The sequence below is a fragment of the Ursus arctos genome, unplaced genomic scaffold (assembly GCF_023065955.2).
Source record: "Ursus arctos isolate Adak ecotype North America unplaced genomic scaffold, UrsArc2.0 scaffold_30, whole genome shotgun sequence".
Classification (NCBI taxonomy): Eukaryota; Metazoa; Chordata; class Mammalia; order Carnivora; family Ursidae; genus Ursus; species Ursus arctos.
Genome location: NW_026622986.1, coordinates 18,158,441 through 18,179,947, shown reverse-complemented (window position 1 = coordinate 18,179,947; position 21,507 = coordinate 18,158,441). Strand labels below are relative to the sequence as shown.

The 21,507-nt window shown below is 39.8% G+C and overlaps 1 protein-coding gene across 6 annotated transcripts in view; it reads right to left on the bottom strand.

The window, feature by feature from the left end:
* Window positions 1–1,711: 1,711 nt before the first annotated feature.
* NEBL (nebulette) overlaps window positions 1,712–21,507 on the bottom strand; it is a 336,480-nt gene continuing 316,684 nt past the window's right edge. For all 6 annotated transcript variants that reach the window (XM_057304699.1, XM_026478969.4, XM_057304697.1 and 3 more), the window contains 2 exons: window positions 8,943–9,049; window positions 1,712–7,091 (listed from right to left, as the gene is read on the bottom strand). In XM_057304699.1, the coding sequence (XP_057160682.1) occupies window positions 6,915–7,091; window positions 8,943–9,049 (284 nt within the window). In that variant the 3' untranslated portion in view covers window positions 1,712–6,914. The remainder of the gene's footprint in view (window positions 7,092–8,942; window positions 9,050–21,507) is intronic.

Here is a 21,507-nt window from a genome sequence, read left to right as displayed (position 1 = left end):
GCGAAAACCCACCTTGCATTGGGTATTTCTGAAAGTTCTGCAAGAACAAGTCCTCCTTCATCCCTGGAATACCAGTGCCAGTGTCACTCTGGAAGGTGGCCCCAGCCCCTCCCCTCTTCTTTGCCAGATGTAGAAATCAATGCGAACATTCCTCTGAACCTCCTTCTTTCTACATACACCCTGGTTGCAGTTAAACGCATTCAATTATCCATTATGGATACCCCCCATAGGGTCCTGGGAAACAACTTCTAACCGAAGGGATTTTCCATAGTATATATGGAGGATAACGTATCATAAAAGAAAACAAAGGAAAATTACTTAAGACAACCTGTGGACTGTAATAATGTAACTCGCATTTCAATTACTTCTGCGATGTAGTGTTTCATTGGTGGGGGGACGTCATGCAAATCTTTCCATCATTCATTTAATTGGTTCCTCGTCAAGATAAGAGGTGGCCTCACAGTGGCAGCAGGACCGAGCCTCGAGCATCTTGGTAGGCTTCTGGTGGTCATGTGGGTCTCAATGACTTATAAAACTGACGTCACAATGTTGAAGTTAATAAAATTATAAGCCTAATATATTCTAAATCCCAATTATTTTAGCTCAGGGAAAAAAAATCCTGCTAAGATATTCATTACTCTGTGGCTTAGGTACCAAGGAGGAAATTTATTATCATGGAGGGGAAAAAAATCTTGAAGTGAGAAAAAGATAAGAAAATTCTTCAAATAAACAAGCTGTTTTGTAATTTGAAATATCATCAGTGTATTTGATGCTGAATATCATACAAATATTCAATTTATACTTTTAGATATGAAAAGCAGAAAAATTCAAGATCAGGAAGACATGTTTATTCTGTGATCGAGTGTTCTAAATGTGTCATCTAGGGCACCTGGGTGGTTCAGTTGGCTAAGTGTCTGCCTTCGGCTCAGGTCATGATTCCAGGGTCCTGGGATTGAGCCCCACATTGGGCTCCCTGCTCAGCGGCGAGTCTACGTCTCCCTCCCCCCACTTGTGTTCTCTCTCTCTCATGTGTGCACACTCTCTCTCTACCAAATAAATAAATAAAATCTTTAAAAATTAAAAAAAAATAAGTGTGTCATCCATACTGTTCATCAGTTTACAATTGGGAGGGTTTATGCACCATCAAAGAGGAAAATCTACAGAAAATACAGTAAGGTTAAGATCCTAGTCTCAATAGATTTATAGTACGGTAAAAATAGGGACTAACTTACTTTTTCCAACTATGGGAAAATTAGGGGAAAAAGCAATTATGTTCTATGATAAATGAGCCGTTTTTAGCTGAGAAATCAGAGCATCTTTCCATTTCATGTACTCAATTTGTGCATTTTCTATTCTTTGCTTCAAGCTGTTTCTTTCATTTTACTACTACAAGAAAATTAAAATTCTGTTGGGAACCTAGGAGGAATTTAATTGAGAAAGACGTGAACTACAATGCTGTATTATTGTAGTACTCCGATACACAATCTGAAAGATACGGAGCTTGAAAAAGCTTAATATTGTTATTATTTACAACTAAGTTTATTTGGGGGAGGAAGATGCACTTTGAATCACTCACTAATGGAAGTGCGCCGAAGCCAGCAGAGGCCTCCAGTGTGCTTTAATGTGAGTCGTCCCGATAAACCTCATCCCCGGGGCCCCATCAATGACCCGAGCTCCAAGAGACCAAGACAAGAACCAAGACATAGAGCCGTTTTGTTATATCCTGCATTTATTTAAGCAAACCGAATGTGTAGAGATAGGAAAATTAGAGCGTTATAATGTTTTACAAATACAGAAAGACACAGAATAATAAAACCCTGAAAAGAGTGCATCCGAACACAGTTCGATCACAGGAGAACACTTGCAGTGACCACGTTGAAGCCACGGCCGACACGTCCGTCTGCCATTCTTGTTCTGACATCGTTCAAGTAGATCTAATAGATAACTCGGCGATTTGCTTTTAAACAAATAATAATACTAATGATTATAGTAGCCTTGAAGGGTTTGTGAGTGACTATACTATACATACATGATGCTAGGCTTAATGTTGATTTCGATGCCGCTGTACATTAGGCAGGGGGGAAGTAATGTCTTATCACACAATTACTGTGACATCACTAAAATGTGAACTAGTTTGCATAGGTTAGTCCTTTGGGCAGCACGATGTTGCTCTAGTCCACCAAGGCTTAAAGATTCACAGTGTAGAGGAAAGAAAACATGAATTAAAGCAGTTCTACTAAAATAGATTTTAATAGCTGGTGTTAATTTGCATAACAAAAGCCAAATTATGTTAATAACATTGTATCATTCTATAAGCCCCTTCATCTTCAAAACATGAAGTGTTTCCGTTGAAACTGTATGCTCTCAAAGTTAGTACACTCTTGCAAGTTCATCATCAACCACAATTCTACATTTCTGAAGCAGACAGAAGCCACGCTGCGCAATGATTCAATTTTGTATTCTTATCACAGGTGAAAGGCCAACATTTCCACACCATGCCCACAGCACACTCGGTGCTGCTTCTAAATGCTCCGTCATTCATTGTATGGACGCTGAAGAATGGGACTCGGATGCAGTTTTCTTTTTTCCTTCAAAGTCAATCATTCTTAACAGCAACTGGATTACAAAGAAGTAGATACTATGCCAACTGGATACCATGTATCAAATGCAAAAAGCGTATGGAATTCCATGAATATACAGAAGTAATATGGACAACGGGGAGAAATCTGTCCTGGGGATCCTTCCAGGCTGGTGGATTCCAGTAGTCTAAACATTGTGAAATGATGGCCACAGAAATATCCTACAATATCTTGATTTTTTTTTTTTTTTTTTTTGATCATCAGTAGTTGACAATGGGTTGCCTGGAAAGGACCCTAATGGGCATGGAATACTTCAGAAAGAGACTTTCCTTTTAGCATTCTTAACTTACTTTACATAGCTTCTTACTTAACTAAAGCTTTCTCGCCTCTGCGTCTCATTATCCAAAATACCCACGCTCTAGCCGCTTTTAGATTATCAGAAGCAAATAGCTAAGGTATAATGAAATCTATGAAGTGAATTTCATCTTGTGTAATGAATTCAGCCTCATAACATAATTCTTCTATCTTACAATAGATATTTAAAGTCTCAAACCTAAAGTTAACGTTAATGCATCCTGACTGTATATAAATCCACAAAGAACTTTTCAGAAATAGATAGGAAAGTTCAGTATTTTCTAAAGTTCAACACCTTTAGAGGTGAAAATATAATCAGCTATCACCTTTCATATCTGTCAGGAGCATCTCACTTCCCCACCACAAAAATACCAATCATGTATAATAAAATATTACTATAGAATAGACAAGAAGCTTGCTTGCCCAGTTTTCTTTCCAAGACCATCATGGATAAACCAGGGTAATCAAAAAGGCACCTTTTTTTAAATATATCTATATTATAATTTTGGTATAAACTATATCCACTTTATATAGGGATGCATTTTTAAAGGATCACACCCATTTTCTTTATCTTTTCACTAAAAATATTTCACTGGAGGTGAACACACCTGAAAAAAGAGATGCAACTCTTGAACTTCCCTGTTCTAGAAAAGTCTCTTTCCCCATCTCCAGACTGTTGTCGTGCTCACCCGGGAGAGGACGAGGGAAGAAAGACTGTGGTCAACCTGCCCTAACTGCGTCTTCATTATCTTCAAGCAATGAACCTACTGACGAGAGAGGGGCTGCTCTAATCTCATCCATGTTCATCCAAGGTGCCCGTAGAAATTGTGCTTGCAAATTCCCGTGTGGTCTCTGGAGCTGGGGAAGCCTGAGAAGAGGCAGGGATGGCGTGGGGATCTGACAACCAGATAAATATTTCAAACCAAGCTACACTGCGGGTGTGTAAACAAGAACAAGAAGACGTGGAGAACTCATTCGGCCACAGGTTAGAAATAGAAAGCTTTTCTAGAGCGCGGGAATTAGTAAGAACATTGACTACAAAAACGTACAACCAAAGTCATCTATTCCCCTGCTCTGCTTCTCTCAAGAGAGAGATGATCCGCATACAGTTTTGTTTTCGGAACCTCGTGAAAACGTTATCAACCCGCTCCGTGTGCTTTCTCAGGCCTGAGAACGCATCGCGTTCGGAGAATCAGGGGCATGCTCTCTGTGCTTGGACATTTCACAGCCTTTGGCTTGATTTCTAGAAGACAGATTTGTTTACGCCCTTCTTTAGCCGTTAGTGTTATTTACGTACGAGATGCATGTTGCCAAATTGAGGGGAGGGGGCCATGTGCAAAGCGGAAAAATTGTCCAAGAATGTGGTTTTGAAAAACGATGCTGTAAAAATAGCACTTTGGTATTATACATAGATGTTTCTGATATTTCTGCTGAAATGCTCCATATTCGGCAAGCTCTAGGAACAGTGACAACGCTACCCAGGGGTGCGTCAGGAGCACGTGACGTCATGTTCTCCCGCAGCCTTTATTATAAAATAACTGCTCTCTGGTTAAATTCTGAGCAGACCTTAATTCCTAGAGGCTGGAAGCAGAAACATCCTGCTATGCAAACATTATGCAAAGCTTAAAATTTTAGAATTATCCCTCTAATAATTATTGACTTCCACATTCCATGAATCTGAGTTTGAAATTAGTGGATGAGAAGACAATGGAACAACCAGCTGCTACTTTATGGGACTTTCCCCGATTAAAAGGAGCCTTCCAAATCCGTGTCCTTTGAGCTTCCTATAAACGTGCTATTTCTCAAAAATTGTACCTGGCCTACATTTAGTCTGCAACTTTAATCAACAACTACTCTTTTTCATAATCACAAAAAAAGTGGTCTGGGTGAAACATAAATATTTACTTAATGATATAATAAAATTGGGCAAGTTTATTATCCCAGTTTTAACGCACAGAAAATTTTTTTGCAAGAATGTCGCAAGTTCAGCTTGTCTTTGTTGGTTTGTGTATGTGACATCAAAGCAGATATGGGGTTAATTTAATCACGACTGGCCATTTCAATACTAGAAAATCAGTCCAGCTGGGTAGGTAGGCATCTGTAAAACCCTTCAAAAAACTCTCTAGTTTTTTACCTGAATTTCTCTCTTCTCTTTTTATGTGAGTGCCCTGCCGATGCAGCTGAAGTGTAATAAAGCTTATTTGCTCTTTTAGCCAGATAAAATGAAACTCTAGATTTTCAAAAGTAGGTGCTAACTTTTCAAAAGTGTAAATGAATTAGCATTTGTTTTTGGACTCCTAAACACTTTGCAAAATGTATTTTACAGGATATTTCGTTAATTTCTTTGCCTATATTACATAAGGGAGATATGCCCAAGCTCTATATATTTTATCACATTTTTATACCTTTGTTTTTGCAGCTTCATCACAACTACAGAGTCAGGCCCCACATGAACGCTACCCTGCTGAAGTCCAAACACATCAGGAAAACACAGAGTCGCTGATGGACGTTAATTTCTCCAGTGACCTTGACTATGGACTACAGGCCGATCCTTACGACCCGCCAGCAAGGGCTCCGGCACAGCTGTGAATCCAGGAAGTGCCTGCAGGGCCTTACATTCCAAATACAAGATGGGACGACAATTTCTTGTTTAGTGAACAACCTGTTGGGCCGAGACCTAAAATCTCTGCTGACATTTTCATCCTGCACCCCGTCACCCCCGCCAAATATGGTTTAGAAAGTAAAAACCAGAAGAAAGTAGAAAAGGAATCTTTTCATTAACTGGATTCAGTGGCTAGATTTCCATTCCTGGATGTGAATAGCATTTTCCGAAATTAAAAAAAAACCCAATCATCTCTATGCAGAGTAGGTGACGTTTTGTTCACTGGTTGTCACTCGTACACTTTGTCGTCACTGGCTCCTATTAAGTTTCTTTACTTTTAAATCGACAGCGGCATTAAGTTAATGAAAGCTGCTCAATAAACATCTAAATCACTTATTTGCTAGAGTAAACATCTATTTCCTAAAGATGTAAATCCTTCGAAACTAGAGTGCAAGGCAGCAGGAGAATCTCAAGCAACTTTTCAAAGTATGTTTTTCTGATGAGCTGGCGACTAGAGGAAAGGGCTGTTAGGTTATCAGCCGCACTTTTGCTTTAATAACAGGGATGGGCAGTGCAGCTGCCTATGTTACAGAAGCTTGAACCTACGTGACATGCAACGGGGTAAAAGCTCTTAGGGAAATAATAGCGATGACCTTAAACTTTGCCCTTTGCCGAGTAGCTGTGACGTTATTTGGTCCTGACGTTCTATGGAGTCAAGCGTGGACTTGGGCCCACAGAATGTAAGTGGAGAGTAGGGTATGCCTTGGTACAAATGAGAAATAAATAGACCCAAGTCAGCCTAGGGAACAAGGAAATGTCTTTGATCGGGAGAAGCTTATAGGTCCCGAAGGCCACCAGTCAATATAATTTTAACCACACTGTCATTCTGCCACTCCTGACATTTATTACATTAGGCAATTTTCACTTGAGTTGGAAATTCCCTAATGACTCAAAAGCTAACTGGTTTTTAAATTATTGGCTGTGTTACTGAATTAAGAGAATTGGCTTCTGGTGATTCCAAAGTGACAGCTAAGAAGTTTCCTAGACTTGTTACATTTAAGGGACAATCAACATCTCTATTAAAGTCTACAAAAATACATTTCCCAGAAGTGTGGGATGGCCAGTCAAAGGAAACCATTAACCCAATTAGCAGCACCGGGCCTCCAGACCTAAAGATGTCGTTTACAGGAATTACTGAAAATGCTGCTGTTCTGAGCCCAGAAGTCATCCCTTCTTCCTGGTACCTGTGTGTCTCATTGTCAAAGTGAAGATAGATTATTGTAAAATAACTGCCAAGTTGTCTTAAAAGTATCTTCTATCTTTTAAAAAGATTGGGTTTCGTATACATTAGAACAAAGCTCAAAGACCAGGAGAGACAGTTAATTAACGAACTCGATGTAATTGGCCGGGAGCATCCCTGTTTTCCCAGTTCTCTGCACGGTACCATACATCCAGCCGTCGTCGATGGGCTGCACGTTGACGATGTAGTCGCCGTCCCTGAAGGAGACCTCGTCTTCGTCCTGGGCGCTGTAATCGTACATGGCTCGGTAGGTCCGCTGAGAAGGGAAAAAGGGGGGTCACACGACGGACACAAAATGGTTATGGCCACAAATGCCAATCACAGTAAACCAACTCACACATAATTAAGTAATTATGTGGAATGTTCCCAAGTGTATTTATTTCTGGAGATCTGCAAACCAGAGCCTCAAATCGATCCTGGCTGTGTCCATCTCAAGTTTACCAGGCTAGCAGAAAGGGGAACGTTTGGGGGGCCCAGAATGGAGATCGAGGAAGCCTCTAGATACGATAACTAGCCCATCAAAAAGTAAGCTTTGAAGCAGTAAAACCAGCTTCGCCCAGCTTCAGATAACCCCAGGGACCAGAGATTATATAGATTCTCCCCTATTCCATGTTTTTCAGAGAAAACTGTCCTTCGGACAGACAGAGCCAACTCACTGCCAAGTCACTGCCATGGGCACCCTGACAGAGGAAATGAATTTTTCTTAAATAAGAACAAAGAATTTTTGCTTCCTCTTAAAAATATATTAAAAAAAGAAAAACACAAAATACTTATTTTGTAGGTTTTTGAATCACAGTGGTAGACATTTAGTATGGAAATATTCTGAATACTGAAGGACACATAACTGAATCCTTGTTATAATGAGGAAAGTATTCACTTCCTAACTTCAAGCTATGTTACAATGCTGTGGTAATCAAAACACTCTGGTATTGACATAAAAACATCCATCGATGAAACAGAACAGAGACCCCAGCAATAAACCCATGTATATACGGTCAATTAATTTAGGACAAAGGAGCCAAGAACACACAGTGGGGAAAGGGTAGTCTCTTCCGTAAATGGTGCTGGGAAAACTGGACAGCCCCGTGTGAAAGAGTGATACTGGAACACTTCCCTACCCCATACACAAAAGTCAACCCAAAATACATTAAAGACTTGAAGGTTAGACCTAAAAAGACAAAACTTCTAGAAAAAAACATAGGCGGTAAGTTCCTTGATGCTGGTCTTGGAAATGATTACTTGGATTTGACACCAAAAGCAAAAAGAACCACGTGGGACCACATCAAACCAAAAAGCTCCTGTGCAGCGGAGACAACCAGCAACAAAGCGAACCTACCAGCTGGGAGAAGATATTTGCACACCACGTGTCCGATAGCCAGACTAGAAGTAGAGTTTTGCCATATTTGTTTTCATTAAAGACCAAGAATTCAGCTAATAGTAACAGAGACAATCTCAAAATTAAGTGAATTCATGGGCTGAGGAAACTGGCAGAGGCAAAAAGAACTTTAGAGCAGTTAAAGAGAACTTCCAACTGCTTAGAGGGACCACCACTTTCTCAGTGCTCAGACTAAGGTTTCTGTGTCAGACAGAAGCTTGAAGAAACCATTTCAGCATGAGATGCCCATCGGACAAGATGGCCTTGAGCACTGCTTCCAAACTCCACATTTAATGAATGAATCTGTAAGCACTTCAAGACTTCCAATAGGAGGATTCCAAGACATATGTTGGCCATGTCATTTGGGGGTTAGTGGCCATTTTGATTACTGTCAAAATTGGCTGGTTGATGTGACCAGATATTTGTACTTTTTAGACCTGAATGAAGATCACAGTTGGCTAAGACCAATCACGAAGTAACAACGAGAATATTGTTCGGAGACAGTCTTGGTATGTTCCACTGTTTACATGTTTTCACAGCATGCCTTCCTTTCTCGGTGGTTTACCTCTGTAAGCCTTCTGCTTTCTTCGGGGTGCGAAGAGCAAACTGTGGCCATTTAACCTTTACGTGAGAATGGACACTATTCAGTGCAACTCTATGCCACATGTATTTCTGTTTTGGAGATAAAACGGGAAGAGCGGGGAAGAGGAAACACTTCAAACTGATACTTACTAGATTTGGTGAGTGCTGCATTGACCTCATGGATGAGAGGCTGGTCTGGTGCATGTACCCGTAGCCCTGGGAATGGCTTTGCTGGTAGGCTCCAGGAAGAACAGGGGCTGTACATGAACATACACACACAGATTCCTCAAAGCAAGCCTCAAAATACCCTCCCGAGCCCTCAAGGGACTTCATGCTCTGCTACACTCTTCGGAAACAAGACGCCATGGTCAGTGTCATGTGAAATCTGGCTAGTGATGTTGTAAGTGATCTCTAGGTTAGTATTGATTTCAGCAATTCAGGACGTACATAGGGAATCAGTTTAACATGCAGTTAAAATATATTAGAAATATGTGTATTTCTCTACTGCAGAGGCTGTGATCAAGCAACACAAGTACAATACAAAACTTTCCCATTGCCTTTGAACAAAATCACATTTTTACTTAGCTATGTAATCCCCTTAGACATTTTCCAAAATAAAAATAAGACATTTTTAAAAACTGTATTGGATAGTCAAACCAGTGACAGAGTATAAATGTTTTCACAGAATACCCATGCAACAGAGGCTCTCAATATTTCAAGACATACAGCTGGATATCACCTTTACAAAAATGATAAATATAGCATATGGTTAGAAACATATGTTTGTTTAGCAGTAACGAATGAGTCTATACCCCAAAAGAAACCTTTATTTCGAATATATAAATTCTCCATTTTATCTTGGCTATAAGTCAAAACTAAATAAGTCATCTGAATATGTTACAGAAGCCTAACAAACCAAACCCTGTAAAGAATTTCATAAACATCCTTCTACATTAAAAAAAAAAAAGAAAGAAAGAAAATAGTATCAAAATAGCATTCACTCATTTTGGGCTGTTCTCGCCACTAATTGTGACAATCAAAAGACACAGTTCCTGGGGCGCCTGGGTGGCACAGCGGTTGGGCATCTGCCTTCGGCTCAGGGCGTGATCCCGGCGATCTGGGATCGAGCCCCACATCAGGCTCTTCTGCTGTGAGCCTGCTTCTTCCTCTCCCACTCCCCCTGCTTGTGCTCCCTCTCTCACTGGCTGTCTCTATCTCTGTCAAATAAATAAAAATCTTTAAAAAAAAAAAAAAAAGACACAGTTCCTGTTTTGAAGAACACTGAATTCTAGAGAAACCAACACAGAAACTGGATAAAAATCCCCACAAAATCAGTACATGTATCCTTGAGTGTGTATTTCTAAGTATATGTAAGTACTTGAAAGCAGAAGCATGGAGCTGGTTATGAATGAGAGGATTTTAGTAGTAGCACACCCTTTGTTGGGTTTTGAATAAGCATATGATACATTAGTAAAACTTGTATGATGTAATTGCTATAAAAATCCACAATAGGTTGCCAGTTTTTGTTCAATCAGGTTGGGTATGTAATTAATCTAGGTTGATTTATTTAGTACAGTTTTTATAATAAAAGAATAAAGCAGATATAATTCTTGGGTACTATGAATAATGAATATTTTAGAAGTGGTATGTTCATTCTAATGATACGTGAGAACATCAAACTTTAAAGCAGTTTAATCATCAGAAATTTGCACATCATTAATGTGTTCTCCAGATAATAGTGATATTAGGTTGAATGGGAATTTTTTTAAAGTTCTTGAATTAATTCATATTGTAATGTTGTTAACAAATTGTGTTTATTTAATGTCTAGAGGCGGCAGCAAAGAGAAACCACCAAGATCTTTACTTGGAGTGTGGTACATTCTCAAGTTATTAAAGCATTAAATATCAAGTACTTCAGAAAATAGCACTTTTAACATTACCAACTCAATTTAAATATTTAATGTCAAGAGATGTCAGAAATATTGTCAAAATTCACTCACGAAGAAAAAATAACGAAATCCCTAAAAATATCTAAGCCCGCTTAATTGGCTGAGGAACAGAGCCGTTTCTGTGTGTTGGAAGCGTGGACTATTCATTTCTTCCCTCCCTCAATTCTCGGCAAATATTGACTGAGTGAGTTAATGTGTGCTCAGGGCTTACGACATCGCCTGTCACTTAGGAAGCCTCCATAAATCTTAACAACTATCACTGTCCACTATGTTCAAGGCATGGCAGGCATCAAAGGAGACGGGTGACAAAAACGATTGTCCTCCTCGAGCAATAATGGCCCCAGACATCTGTCCTTTCCCCAGCTGAAGAACTGGCTCTGAATACTCAGGGTATTTCCAGTTAAATATGTAAGTCATGGACTCCAATTACACACCCCACACTGGCAGGGCTGCACTGGTTTTTAGCCATGTAAACAAGCCATTGCTTGTAATAATTACTATTTTAATCTATTTGCAAATTCTAAAGGTTAAATTTAAAAATGCCGTAAACCTACATTAAATTTTTAAAAATTAACTTTTAATGCTTTGTGATATTATCAAACTGTGACCCTCACATTTTGATGCACAGAGTTAAGCATGGCCATCTTAAAATATTGGGGGGGGGGGGGAAACTATCAGGAAAAGATGATGATGAAAAATATTTTTAAACATGCTCTCTCATATGCCATGATGTGTTGATCGCTTGTACGTCATCATCCCAGGACTGACAATTTGAGAATGTTGTTGAACAGTGTTCTCTGATTTTGGCTTTTAGAAACCAAGTATATTCACACCTGTTCAACTGCTCCCATCTGACCTTCAAAGAGAACCTGTAGCTACCGTCAAATACGACAGGAAAAGAAAGTGATGTATTTGCCCTAAATCTGTGTAGGTTGGAGATAGCAGGGAAGGGTTTAGAAGGAGGAATCTTGGGGTAAATAAAATCTATCTCGTTCTTATGGTTTCTTCTCATGCCTTTATTGATTATTTCCATTTCTCTTTCCAGCTGCATTACTTAATTTACGTTCCTTCAGGGCTATCAAACTTTGGTAATTACCCTATACAATAAAAGAGTTTTTAGGAAACTCCTATTAGAGCTATGAAAAACAGAACTAAGAGCCCAGAGGAATCAACTTACTAAAAGAAAATGCCAATTTAAAAAGAGGCAGACATTGCCTTTTTTTATTGTTTTGCTTCATGATTTCTTTTTTATGAAGCGTAGGTAAAATAAGCAGTAGGAAGTTTAAAACAATGGCTTTGGAAATTGGGTTTATTAAGAATTTGGGTGAAAGATAGCTATTCCATGTGAGTATGCCGTTTCTTCCATGAAAATATGGAACACAAAAGGTTTTGCAAAAGCAAGACATTAAGCTAATTTTGCAACGAACAAGGACTTATCAGAGAAAAACACATCGTGCCCTCTTCTTTAAAACGGTGGTCAGATTCCACCAGCACTGATACAGATGGGTGATGGTTCCATGATGGTCTTCCAATACAAGAGCTCTGAGGTTGAGAGTTTTTTATTGCAATAGCATTAAAGCCATAAAACAGTGGCTTTGGGGGCACCTGGGTGGCTCAGTCAGTTAAGCGTCTGACTCTCAGTTTCAGCTAAGGTCATGATCTTGTCATAGTCATGAGATAGAACCCCACACTGGGCTCCATAATGAATGTGGAACCTATCTGGGATTCTCTCTCTCCTCTCCCTCTGCCCTTCCTACTCCCTGCTCGTGTGCATTCACTCTCTCGTTCTCTCTCTCCAAAACAAATTTAAAAATTTAAAACAAACAAACAATAGCTTTCATTATCCTAAGTCAACAACAAAACACACAAGTGTGACTCCATTTTCATTTCACATTGGTAAGATTTATTGACCGGAGATCCGGAAGCTCACTAAAGCTCTAAGGATTTCAGGTTCTATTTAGAATGTCCCATAGTATTTATAAAACCAAAGTCTCTCTTTTAGTGTTCTTCCACAAATAGCCAATACTAATATTTTCTATTTAATGCTTCTCCATACAATGAAAGGAGATAAAACCAAGATCGAGAAGTAAGCAGACACAAAGACCATAAAACAGAAAGTGAAAATGAAGACACATTTTTGGGGGGGCTCCATAAATCTAAAACCGGAAAAATAAGGAAATATGTGTGAACAGGTACAGTAAAGTAAATGAACCAAAGATATGCACCCACAATCACAAAAGGGGAAAATCCTCAAAAAGAAGCCAGTCCGCTGTGGGGGATACCTGAGGAGTAGGTAAAAGAGGAGAAGAACTATGAAGTGTCCGTGGTGTGCACGTGTGTCCCATGTTGCCATGTACTTGTCAGAAAAACTCTCTAAAATAGGTTTCATTCCCACTTCAGAGAATAAAATACAGAGGCTGGGAGATTAAACAGGAAGGGAGCAGAAACAATGGTCTCTGCACAGGGACACCAAGAGGAAGGTCTGAGGTCCTTAAAGATGAGGTGGAGGTTTTGAAAGCTTCCCAATGTCAATAGCGTCATCGTAGATGGCCAAACTCCAAATGCAAAAATAAAAATAAAAGTAGTGCCTTGTTGTTGTCTTAGCCCATGAGGGTTGGTGTAAAAAATACTTCAGACTGGGTGGCTTAGGCAACAAATTATTTCTCGCTCTTCTAGAGACTAGGAAGTCCCAGAGCAGGATGCTGGTGGATTCAGTGTCTGGCAAGGATCCATTTCCTGGTTCATAGACACACTGATTCCTTTTCCTGAGTCCTTAAATGGTGGCAGGGATGAGGGAGCTCTCTGGGATCTCTTTTATAAGGGCGCTAAAGCCACCCTCTTGACCCAGTCCCCTCCCAAAGGCCACACCTCCAAATACCATCACCCTGGGGGATAGGAATTTGACATGCAAATTTGGGAGAGACACAAGCATTCAGTCGGTAACAACTGGCTAACTCCAGATGTAACACAAACAGAGAAAATGATTTGGGGGTTTTTCTCATAGGCTTTCTTTTTTAAAAAATCAGAATAAGGGAAAAATTACCTATCAGAAGCTTTCCAATAAAGAGCATAGGATGCAATGACAACACTGTCACATATTTCCTTAAGAGTTGACGACAATTTTATCAGCTCATGTGTGTCAAAGAACTTAATGAGTTGTGGGGGCTTTTTTGTTTGTTTTTTTAGGACAAAGAATCTCGATTTGGACAATCACAGTGGACTTGCTAAAATGAATGAAGATATGACTATAAATGAGAAAGTATTAAGATACTGTTGGTTTTGAAGTAAATATTAAATAATGAGCTAAACCCTTATTAGATCTTATCTAGGCCATGAGCAAGGTGGTTGAGCTGATTGATCATAAAATAGGCCCATGATGTGGACCTTTTTGTTCAAATAGCTTTCTAGGGTGCTGTCAAGTATTCCAATTCAGAGGCTCAAGTCCTCATGGCACCTGATTCTCTCCACGAGCCCCAAGTGAGTGCTAAATCCACATTTATGCCGAATCCAGCAGCAAGATGATTTTTTTTTTAATCTGATAGAGTTCTGAGCACTACAGAAAATTCTCCTTCACTGCAGAAGACAGAAACAAGCCAGATTGCCTCCAGGTTTTAGTTTGTTGGTTTTTAATTATAAGCTGTGAAGAGACAAGTGCCTAAGAAACCGGCTTGCTGCATAATAAAGTATGAATAAACAGACTTGAACATAAAAATGAGATCATCTACAATTGAGTTGAAACCACCAAGTTTTAGAGACACGCATAATCATTACTGCCATACAAAACAAGTGCTCAAACTTTGGAAATCATATGTAAAAATAAAAGCAATCATTACTATTTCATATGTGACATTTCTAGCTTGGGGGCAGTCAGAACTTGTGGGAAGGAAAAGGGAACGGAGAGAGTGGGAGAGTTGGTTACTTGGTGGGTTTCCACTCTGACTGCATTTGGAACTCACCTGGGGTCTTTTAAAGCCATGTTATGCCCAGATCCCCCAGACCAATTAAATCAGAGTCTCTGGGGTGGGAGAGGAAGGGACTGAACATTGGTGTCTTATCTTTGAAGGCTTCCCAGTGATTGAACGGGCAGCCACGGTGAAGAACCGCGGAGCCACTGTCAGCTTCCTTCTCCCCAACCCGACACAAATGTAGGGGCTCAAGTGACCCTATAGATGCTGTTCCCAAATTCCCACTCTCCCCTCTGAAATGGACTGAATATTTGTGTTCCCCACCCCCAAAACTCATAGGCTGAAATCCAAACCCCCAAGCTGATAGTATGGGGAGGTGTGGCCTTTGGGTGGTGATTAGGTCATGACAGTGGAGCTTCATGAGGGGGCTTAGTGCCCTCATGAGAGGCCAGAGAGCTAGCTCGCTCTCTTTCCATCAGGTGGGGACACAAGAAGACAGTGGTCTGCCATCTGGGAAGAGGCCCCTCACCAGACTCAACCATGCTGGCAGCTTGATCTTAGACTTCCAGCTTCCAGAACCAGGAGAAATCAGTCTCTGTTGTTTGTCAGCTCTTCAGTCTACAGTATTCTGTTGCAGCAGCAGGAATGGCCTAAAACACTTATCTCCCCCACGACTTGTTTGTATCTGTGGAGGCAAATATTTAACCCTGGACTCGAGAAGCAGCCAGGGATTGTGGGAAGAAATCTCAATAAGAGGCAGCTCACTGGAGAAGAATTCAGCCGCCTACATGCAGCGCTCATGGTAAGGCAAGCATCGCGAGGCACACCCAGGGAGGGCAACCAGGGAAGCCGGCCCGCTTCCTGGGGGCTGACCAGAACCGGACCTGGTTACCATCTCAGAGGGAAGGGGAAGGGGGCTTGGGAGTGTGCAGCCAAAACAATGTCTTCACAGATTCAAAAATTATCCCTCAAGCCAATGCTAGGTTCCTAACGATTTTCTCCCTCTAGACCCTAATACCATCTTTGTTTAAATTTTCTATTCTTAGATAAATGCTATTACTAGAAGGTATTGCAGACCTCCTTTAAGAAAATTCAAAACATGTGAAAATATTTCATCACCTAGGTATGCGTCCCTGTGAAACCTAGCAGGGGAGAGATGCACCACAGGACTCTGCTTCCCAAGGAATAGCAAATATGAATATAATAAAATTTGAAAAAATGAAATGCTTACAAGTAGGAGGACGACTTCGGTTTGCTCAGGACTCTCCCAGCTGCAGCAGAGAAAGTTCTGCTCCCCGGGCACCCCTTGGTCTCAGGCCAATTGGCATGGTTGGTCCCCTACTTACAGCATGCCAGGCCCTGTGTGTAGCGTGTCACGCGTGTTAACTGGAGAAATCGTCACCACTTTACAGACGGCAAAGTGCCCATTTTACAGATGGAGAATCTGAGGGTTACAGAGATTCAGTAACTTGGTAAAAGAAAATATCAGAGCCACACGCAGTGAGTGTTTAAAATGCCAACGGCCTGACTCTAGAACCCAAACGCTTGACTATCCCGACCAAAATGATATAGAAGAAATGACAAGACAGGATAAGATCAATGTGCAAATAAGCACTGTGAAATCAGAAATGTGAAAGACAGCCCTGTGGTCTGGAGAGGAGAGGAGCTTTTAGCACTGAGGCTTTTATGTGACGTTGCAAGAGCCCGCAGGTGACCACTCACTCCTGCAGCGGGGCAGACGGGAGCGAGAGGAACGATAAGGCGAGAGAAAAGAGGTTTCATGCATGGGGAAGTGTGCGGGGCAGCTGGGTTCCGCTCACAGAGGGGACTCGCGCTCTCCCTGACTTTTCTGTGGTACACTTGGGGGTATAAACGCCCCAGGAAGTTCAGGTGAATGTGGTTGACGAGCCGCGCTAGAACATCTCTGGAAGAAATTATAGTGAGAATAACGCATTCACTTTTGGAAAAGCCAGCTCGCATCACAGAGAATGGCATTGTTTCTGAAGCAATGGCTTTCAGATTCCTTTTAAGGGTCATTTTGGCATCTGATAAGGTTCTGGTGTGTGTGTGTGTGTGTGTGTGTGTGTGTGTGTGTGTGTGTGTGTGTGATCTTTGTTTCTTCTTCCCTTTACCAATAGTATCCTATTTTACTCAGGGCAATTGTCATTCCGTCACCTTATCCTGTATGAATAGTTCCAAGTCTGTGTTCAAGCCACATCTCCTAATACGACTTCAACCACTTTCCCGCTGAGCAAGGAAGAGCCCCATCATGGTGCTACCTGACAATTTTCAAAATCCTTCTGTAGGACACCGCCTGCAAAATGTTGCTTCCCCGAGTCAGCATCAGAATAGTGACAAGCTTCTACAGACATGCTAAGAATTTAGTTGCAAACATAATTGAGTCCAGAAGATTGTTTAACCATTTCTTCTCTAAATTTAAGTAATGAATTTATAATGTTGCTTTAGCCAAATATAAATTGAATATTTAAAGATTCCTAATCACCTATTAACTAGATTATGTACTTTTTAAAACTATGCATATATGAGTTACATCTGACCATTTCATTTATATATTTGGCTTAGTTGCCCCCAAGTAAGAATTTTTAAAATATTGTTTTGGGGCTTTGCTGTTCCTAAATATTGAAAAAAGGAACACAAAATTAGTTATCTTTTAACTGATCAGCCAGTTAAACTTAGTTTCAAAAGCCCAGAAAAGCAGCACATTTTTATTTCAAAGCTAACTGGTTTTTTCTAGAAAAAAATAAGTCTGTGAATGTTCTCTGGCAGAACTGAACCAAGACATACTGTGGTTTGAACAGAACTAGAGCGATTTAGAGTTAAGAATATCTGCTATTTTGCCTCAGAATAATCTAGCCAATTTACTCTTACATTTAGATTTAAATATCAACTTGTGTATTTTTCTCTCAGATTTATTTCTCATTTTTAACTATCTGATCCAGGATAAACTCCCCAACTTGTAACTGTAACACAAACCAAAGATATAAGCAGGATTGTCACTGAGGGAAAAGGAGATAATTCCTGCCCCAAATTACAGTCTTGAATAATGTTCTCATGGCACAAAATCAATGAGGTATGTGTCTGTGTCTACACACGCACATGCATGCCATCTCTCAAAATAAAACAAAAATGAAAATAAAAGAACGCACAGTATGGAGATATACAGATAGATAGATAGATATAGATCTATCTATCTATATATATAGATATATATAGGTATATATCTATATATATAGATATATATCTAGAGAGAGAGAGAGATGTAGTTTTCTGACAAGAAGGACATAATCTGGGGCAGGTCTTTGATAAGATGAAAGCAATAAAGAATTAAGGATAGCAGGGACATGGGGATAAATGTTTCCATTTAGGAAAATCGTAACGCAGAATCCAGCTTTCGGATGCAAATTATGCCATGACTGAAAAGTCAGCTCATAGCAAATCACAATATTCCTTAGTGAACACTACCACCGATATTGTGTAAGTCAATCTCATGGAGAAAAATTCATCATTCAAGTACAATGAAAGAAAGTCTCATTATCCATTGTAGAGGATATTTTATGAATACTTATGGGATAAATACATGTAACATCATTTTTCACAACATATTTTTAAATACTTATAAACAGACTATGCATTTGGTTTATTCTTGCAGTAATCAATTCAAATACTGACTCTTGGGAAATATGACCAAACTACAAGTAGTTCCCAAACACAGTTTTATGTTAGTTGCCTTTAGTGACAAGCCACACTAAATATCATATATAGACACATCTCAATAATGATAACACTTCTGAATGAGCAAGTATACGTTTTCAACCAAAAGACATATATGAAACGGAACCAACGTGTCCCTGATGTGATCTGAAGATAGGGAAATGTGGGAAAATAAATATAAAGGATTGTTTGGGTCTTCTAGAGCCCAAGCTTCAGTTTAAGTTGAGTGGCTGGGGCTGAAGAAATAGGCAGGTGTAAGAGTCACAGTCAGGTAGGGAGATGAGCAACAGGACATTGGAATCAAAGACACAGAGTGTTAAAGACATGTAGACAGGATCCAGGTACGAGTCCGACAGGCTAGGAAATGAGTTCAGTACACATGGGTCGGGTATACGGTGTACAATAAAGATCAAAAACCAGAATGTCTGAAGAATGTGGCATGGGCGGATCAGGAATATTTTTGGAACAGGATCAGGGACTAAGGAGTAGGGGATCTGGCCATCAGAGAAGAACCACACGGCAATGAGCTGGGGCAACAGGATAATGACCAAACAAAACGCAGAAACTCAATACAGCACCCAGCTTCGGAAGCCCATGGAAATTTTAAGTAGTTCCTGTAAAAGTCAGGATCCAATCCCCATGACCTCCTAGCCTGGGGCTTGGGGCGGGAGGATGTGGGGCACCTGGATGAAACAGGAAGTGGGGGAGAGCAAGAAAATTCATGATTACAAAGGTAACATTATGACTGTTTTATATCTAAGACAGATACATAAATACGTCAGTCTATTACCCAATTTGGACATCAAATTTGATCCATACAAACCAAAAACGAATATTTCCATTTTCACGACTAATGTTCAACAATATGGAAAACCTACTCTCTCCCTCTCCGTGTGCATCACTTTACCGTTTACAAAGCTCTTCCCAAGTTTGCCCCTTCGACACATATGCCGTAGCCACATCTATCTCCTTCTCGGTGATCAAACCTTCTCTTTTCCCCAATCAGCTCGGCTTCACAGGAAATATATTTTTAATGTTTTATTGTTTGCTACTTTAAGTGTCAGATGTTTCTCCTTCATACACATATGGAACCCTTTGATTTAATTTTGGCAAATCAATGAAAGACACATGTGCATCTTGAACAAGTGCTATTCATTAGTATTTGATCCTTTTCCCAACTTCACACTCAGAAAAGGAAACTCATGACGTTTCTTTCATTCCCAGTCTAATGATACCAGGAATATGAGTTTCTCTAAGGACTTCAAGTTCAATCAGAATCCTGAACCTTTTTCTTGGGGTGCAACAGAACTAACTGAAAGTTTCTAACAGTGTGCATGCAGGGTGTGCTTTCTTATAAGCTTTTTTATAGGCACAAGCTCAATGGCGAAATATGACCATGTAATCGGCAACAACAGGATCTTACATTTAAAAGACTGGTTTATTTTCCTATAGACTAGTTTCATCACAGAAATTTATCTCGGAAGTATCTCAGTCATCAATTCTTTAAATATTCCTACTCTTCAATGTAGACACCTAAACCATCATTTTTTGATGGATATTGCACCCCTCTCGAATTCAGATTGGAAAGAACACTGAAATACAGTAGGGAAATAGTACAACTGAAGGTTCTTATTGAAGGTATTTTGTTTGCAGAAGTCAGGCTAGGAAGGATCTGGAGTGTTCCAGAGGGTTGGGGTTGCTGAGCAGGAACCAGAAAACTGAAGTAGTGGCTCCAAGAGCAATACTGGCGCATTTAGATTAAATGAAGGCAAAGAGTTCAAAATCAGGAGTGCATTTCCTAGTTCCGGTCTAGTGCATTTCCTAGTGCATTTCCTAGTTCCAGTCTAGTGCATTTCCTAGTGCATTTCCTAGTTGGTCGTTCCGGTTATCCACTTTTAAAACCACGCTCACCATTAAAAACAAGTAACACTTAATTGGGGGCAGAATGCCATCTGTAAATCATAAAACATAAATCCTCAATGGGCAGAGAGAATCAACAGAAAAATTCAGGCAGATACTGAGCAAAGGATTGTGACTTTAAGGACACTGTTCATATTAAAGGAGATTTTGAAACACTGCTGGTTGGAAGTACATCCATCACTTTCAAAATATACTGAGTTTATTATTGTGCCTGCATTTGACATTTCTGTTCTCGATTTAATGGCAAATTGCAATTTTAATGATGGCTATTATCCTTAGGAATTAAGGGTGCATTTTGTGGTCTTCACTGTGTCTAGGAAAGAGATGACTTGTCCTTGCATTTTGTCTCCTTCCATTCACCATTTCTTCGTGGAGTATTCCCGGTCCTGCGCTAGGTACTAAAAGGACAGCTAACTGGCACGTTCATTCTCTGCCACCGTGGAGTTCATGATCAAACGATTAACTAGAGTCCACTGAGACAGAAGGCATACAAGGTATGAATTTCAGAATTCCAATGGGGACTTTCACTTTACTAAGTCCGTACTAAGGGCAGTTGTCACAAATGAAATAAAACACTGAAATGAGAAGTATTTGTATGAGAACAGAGGTGTTAATGTAGAAATATTTCACTGATTTCTTGGTTATGAAAGGTTACTGGCTGACTCAGGCTTTGTAATAGACATAGGTTACCATGTTATGTTTCAATGATAGATCTTACATCCTGCTTTTTTAGAAACTATAATAAGAGTTATTTTTGCACTGTTACCCTCAACCAAATTGGCTCCAAGTAGACTTAATAAAGATTAATACCAAGTTTTGGTGATTTAGCCCATGTAGCAAAGCTATGTCTTTTATTTCAGATCAAATTTTAATTTGAAAATATTTATGTATCAATTATATTTAGTAAGTGTCTTATAGGTACTGTTCTAGATACTAGTTATAGAATTCAGGACAAAGCAGGCAGAAAGAGTCTGCTCTAATAGAGTTTATATTCTGGAGGAGACATAATTAATTAATACATAATGAAATATCAGGTAGTGGAAAGAGTGATAGATGTATACCCAGAAGCGGAATTGTTGGATTATATCACAATTCTATTTTTAATTTTTTGAGGAACCTCTATACTGTTTTCCATTGTGGCTGCACCATTCTACATTCCCACCAACAGTGTGTAGGGTCCAATTTCTCCACATTCTTGCCAACATTTAT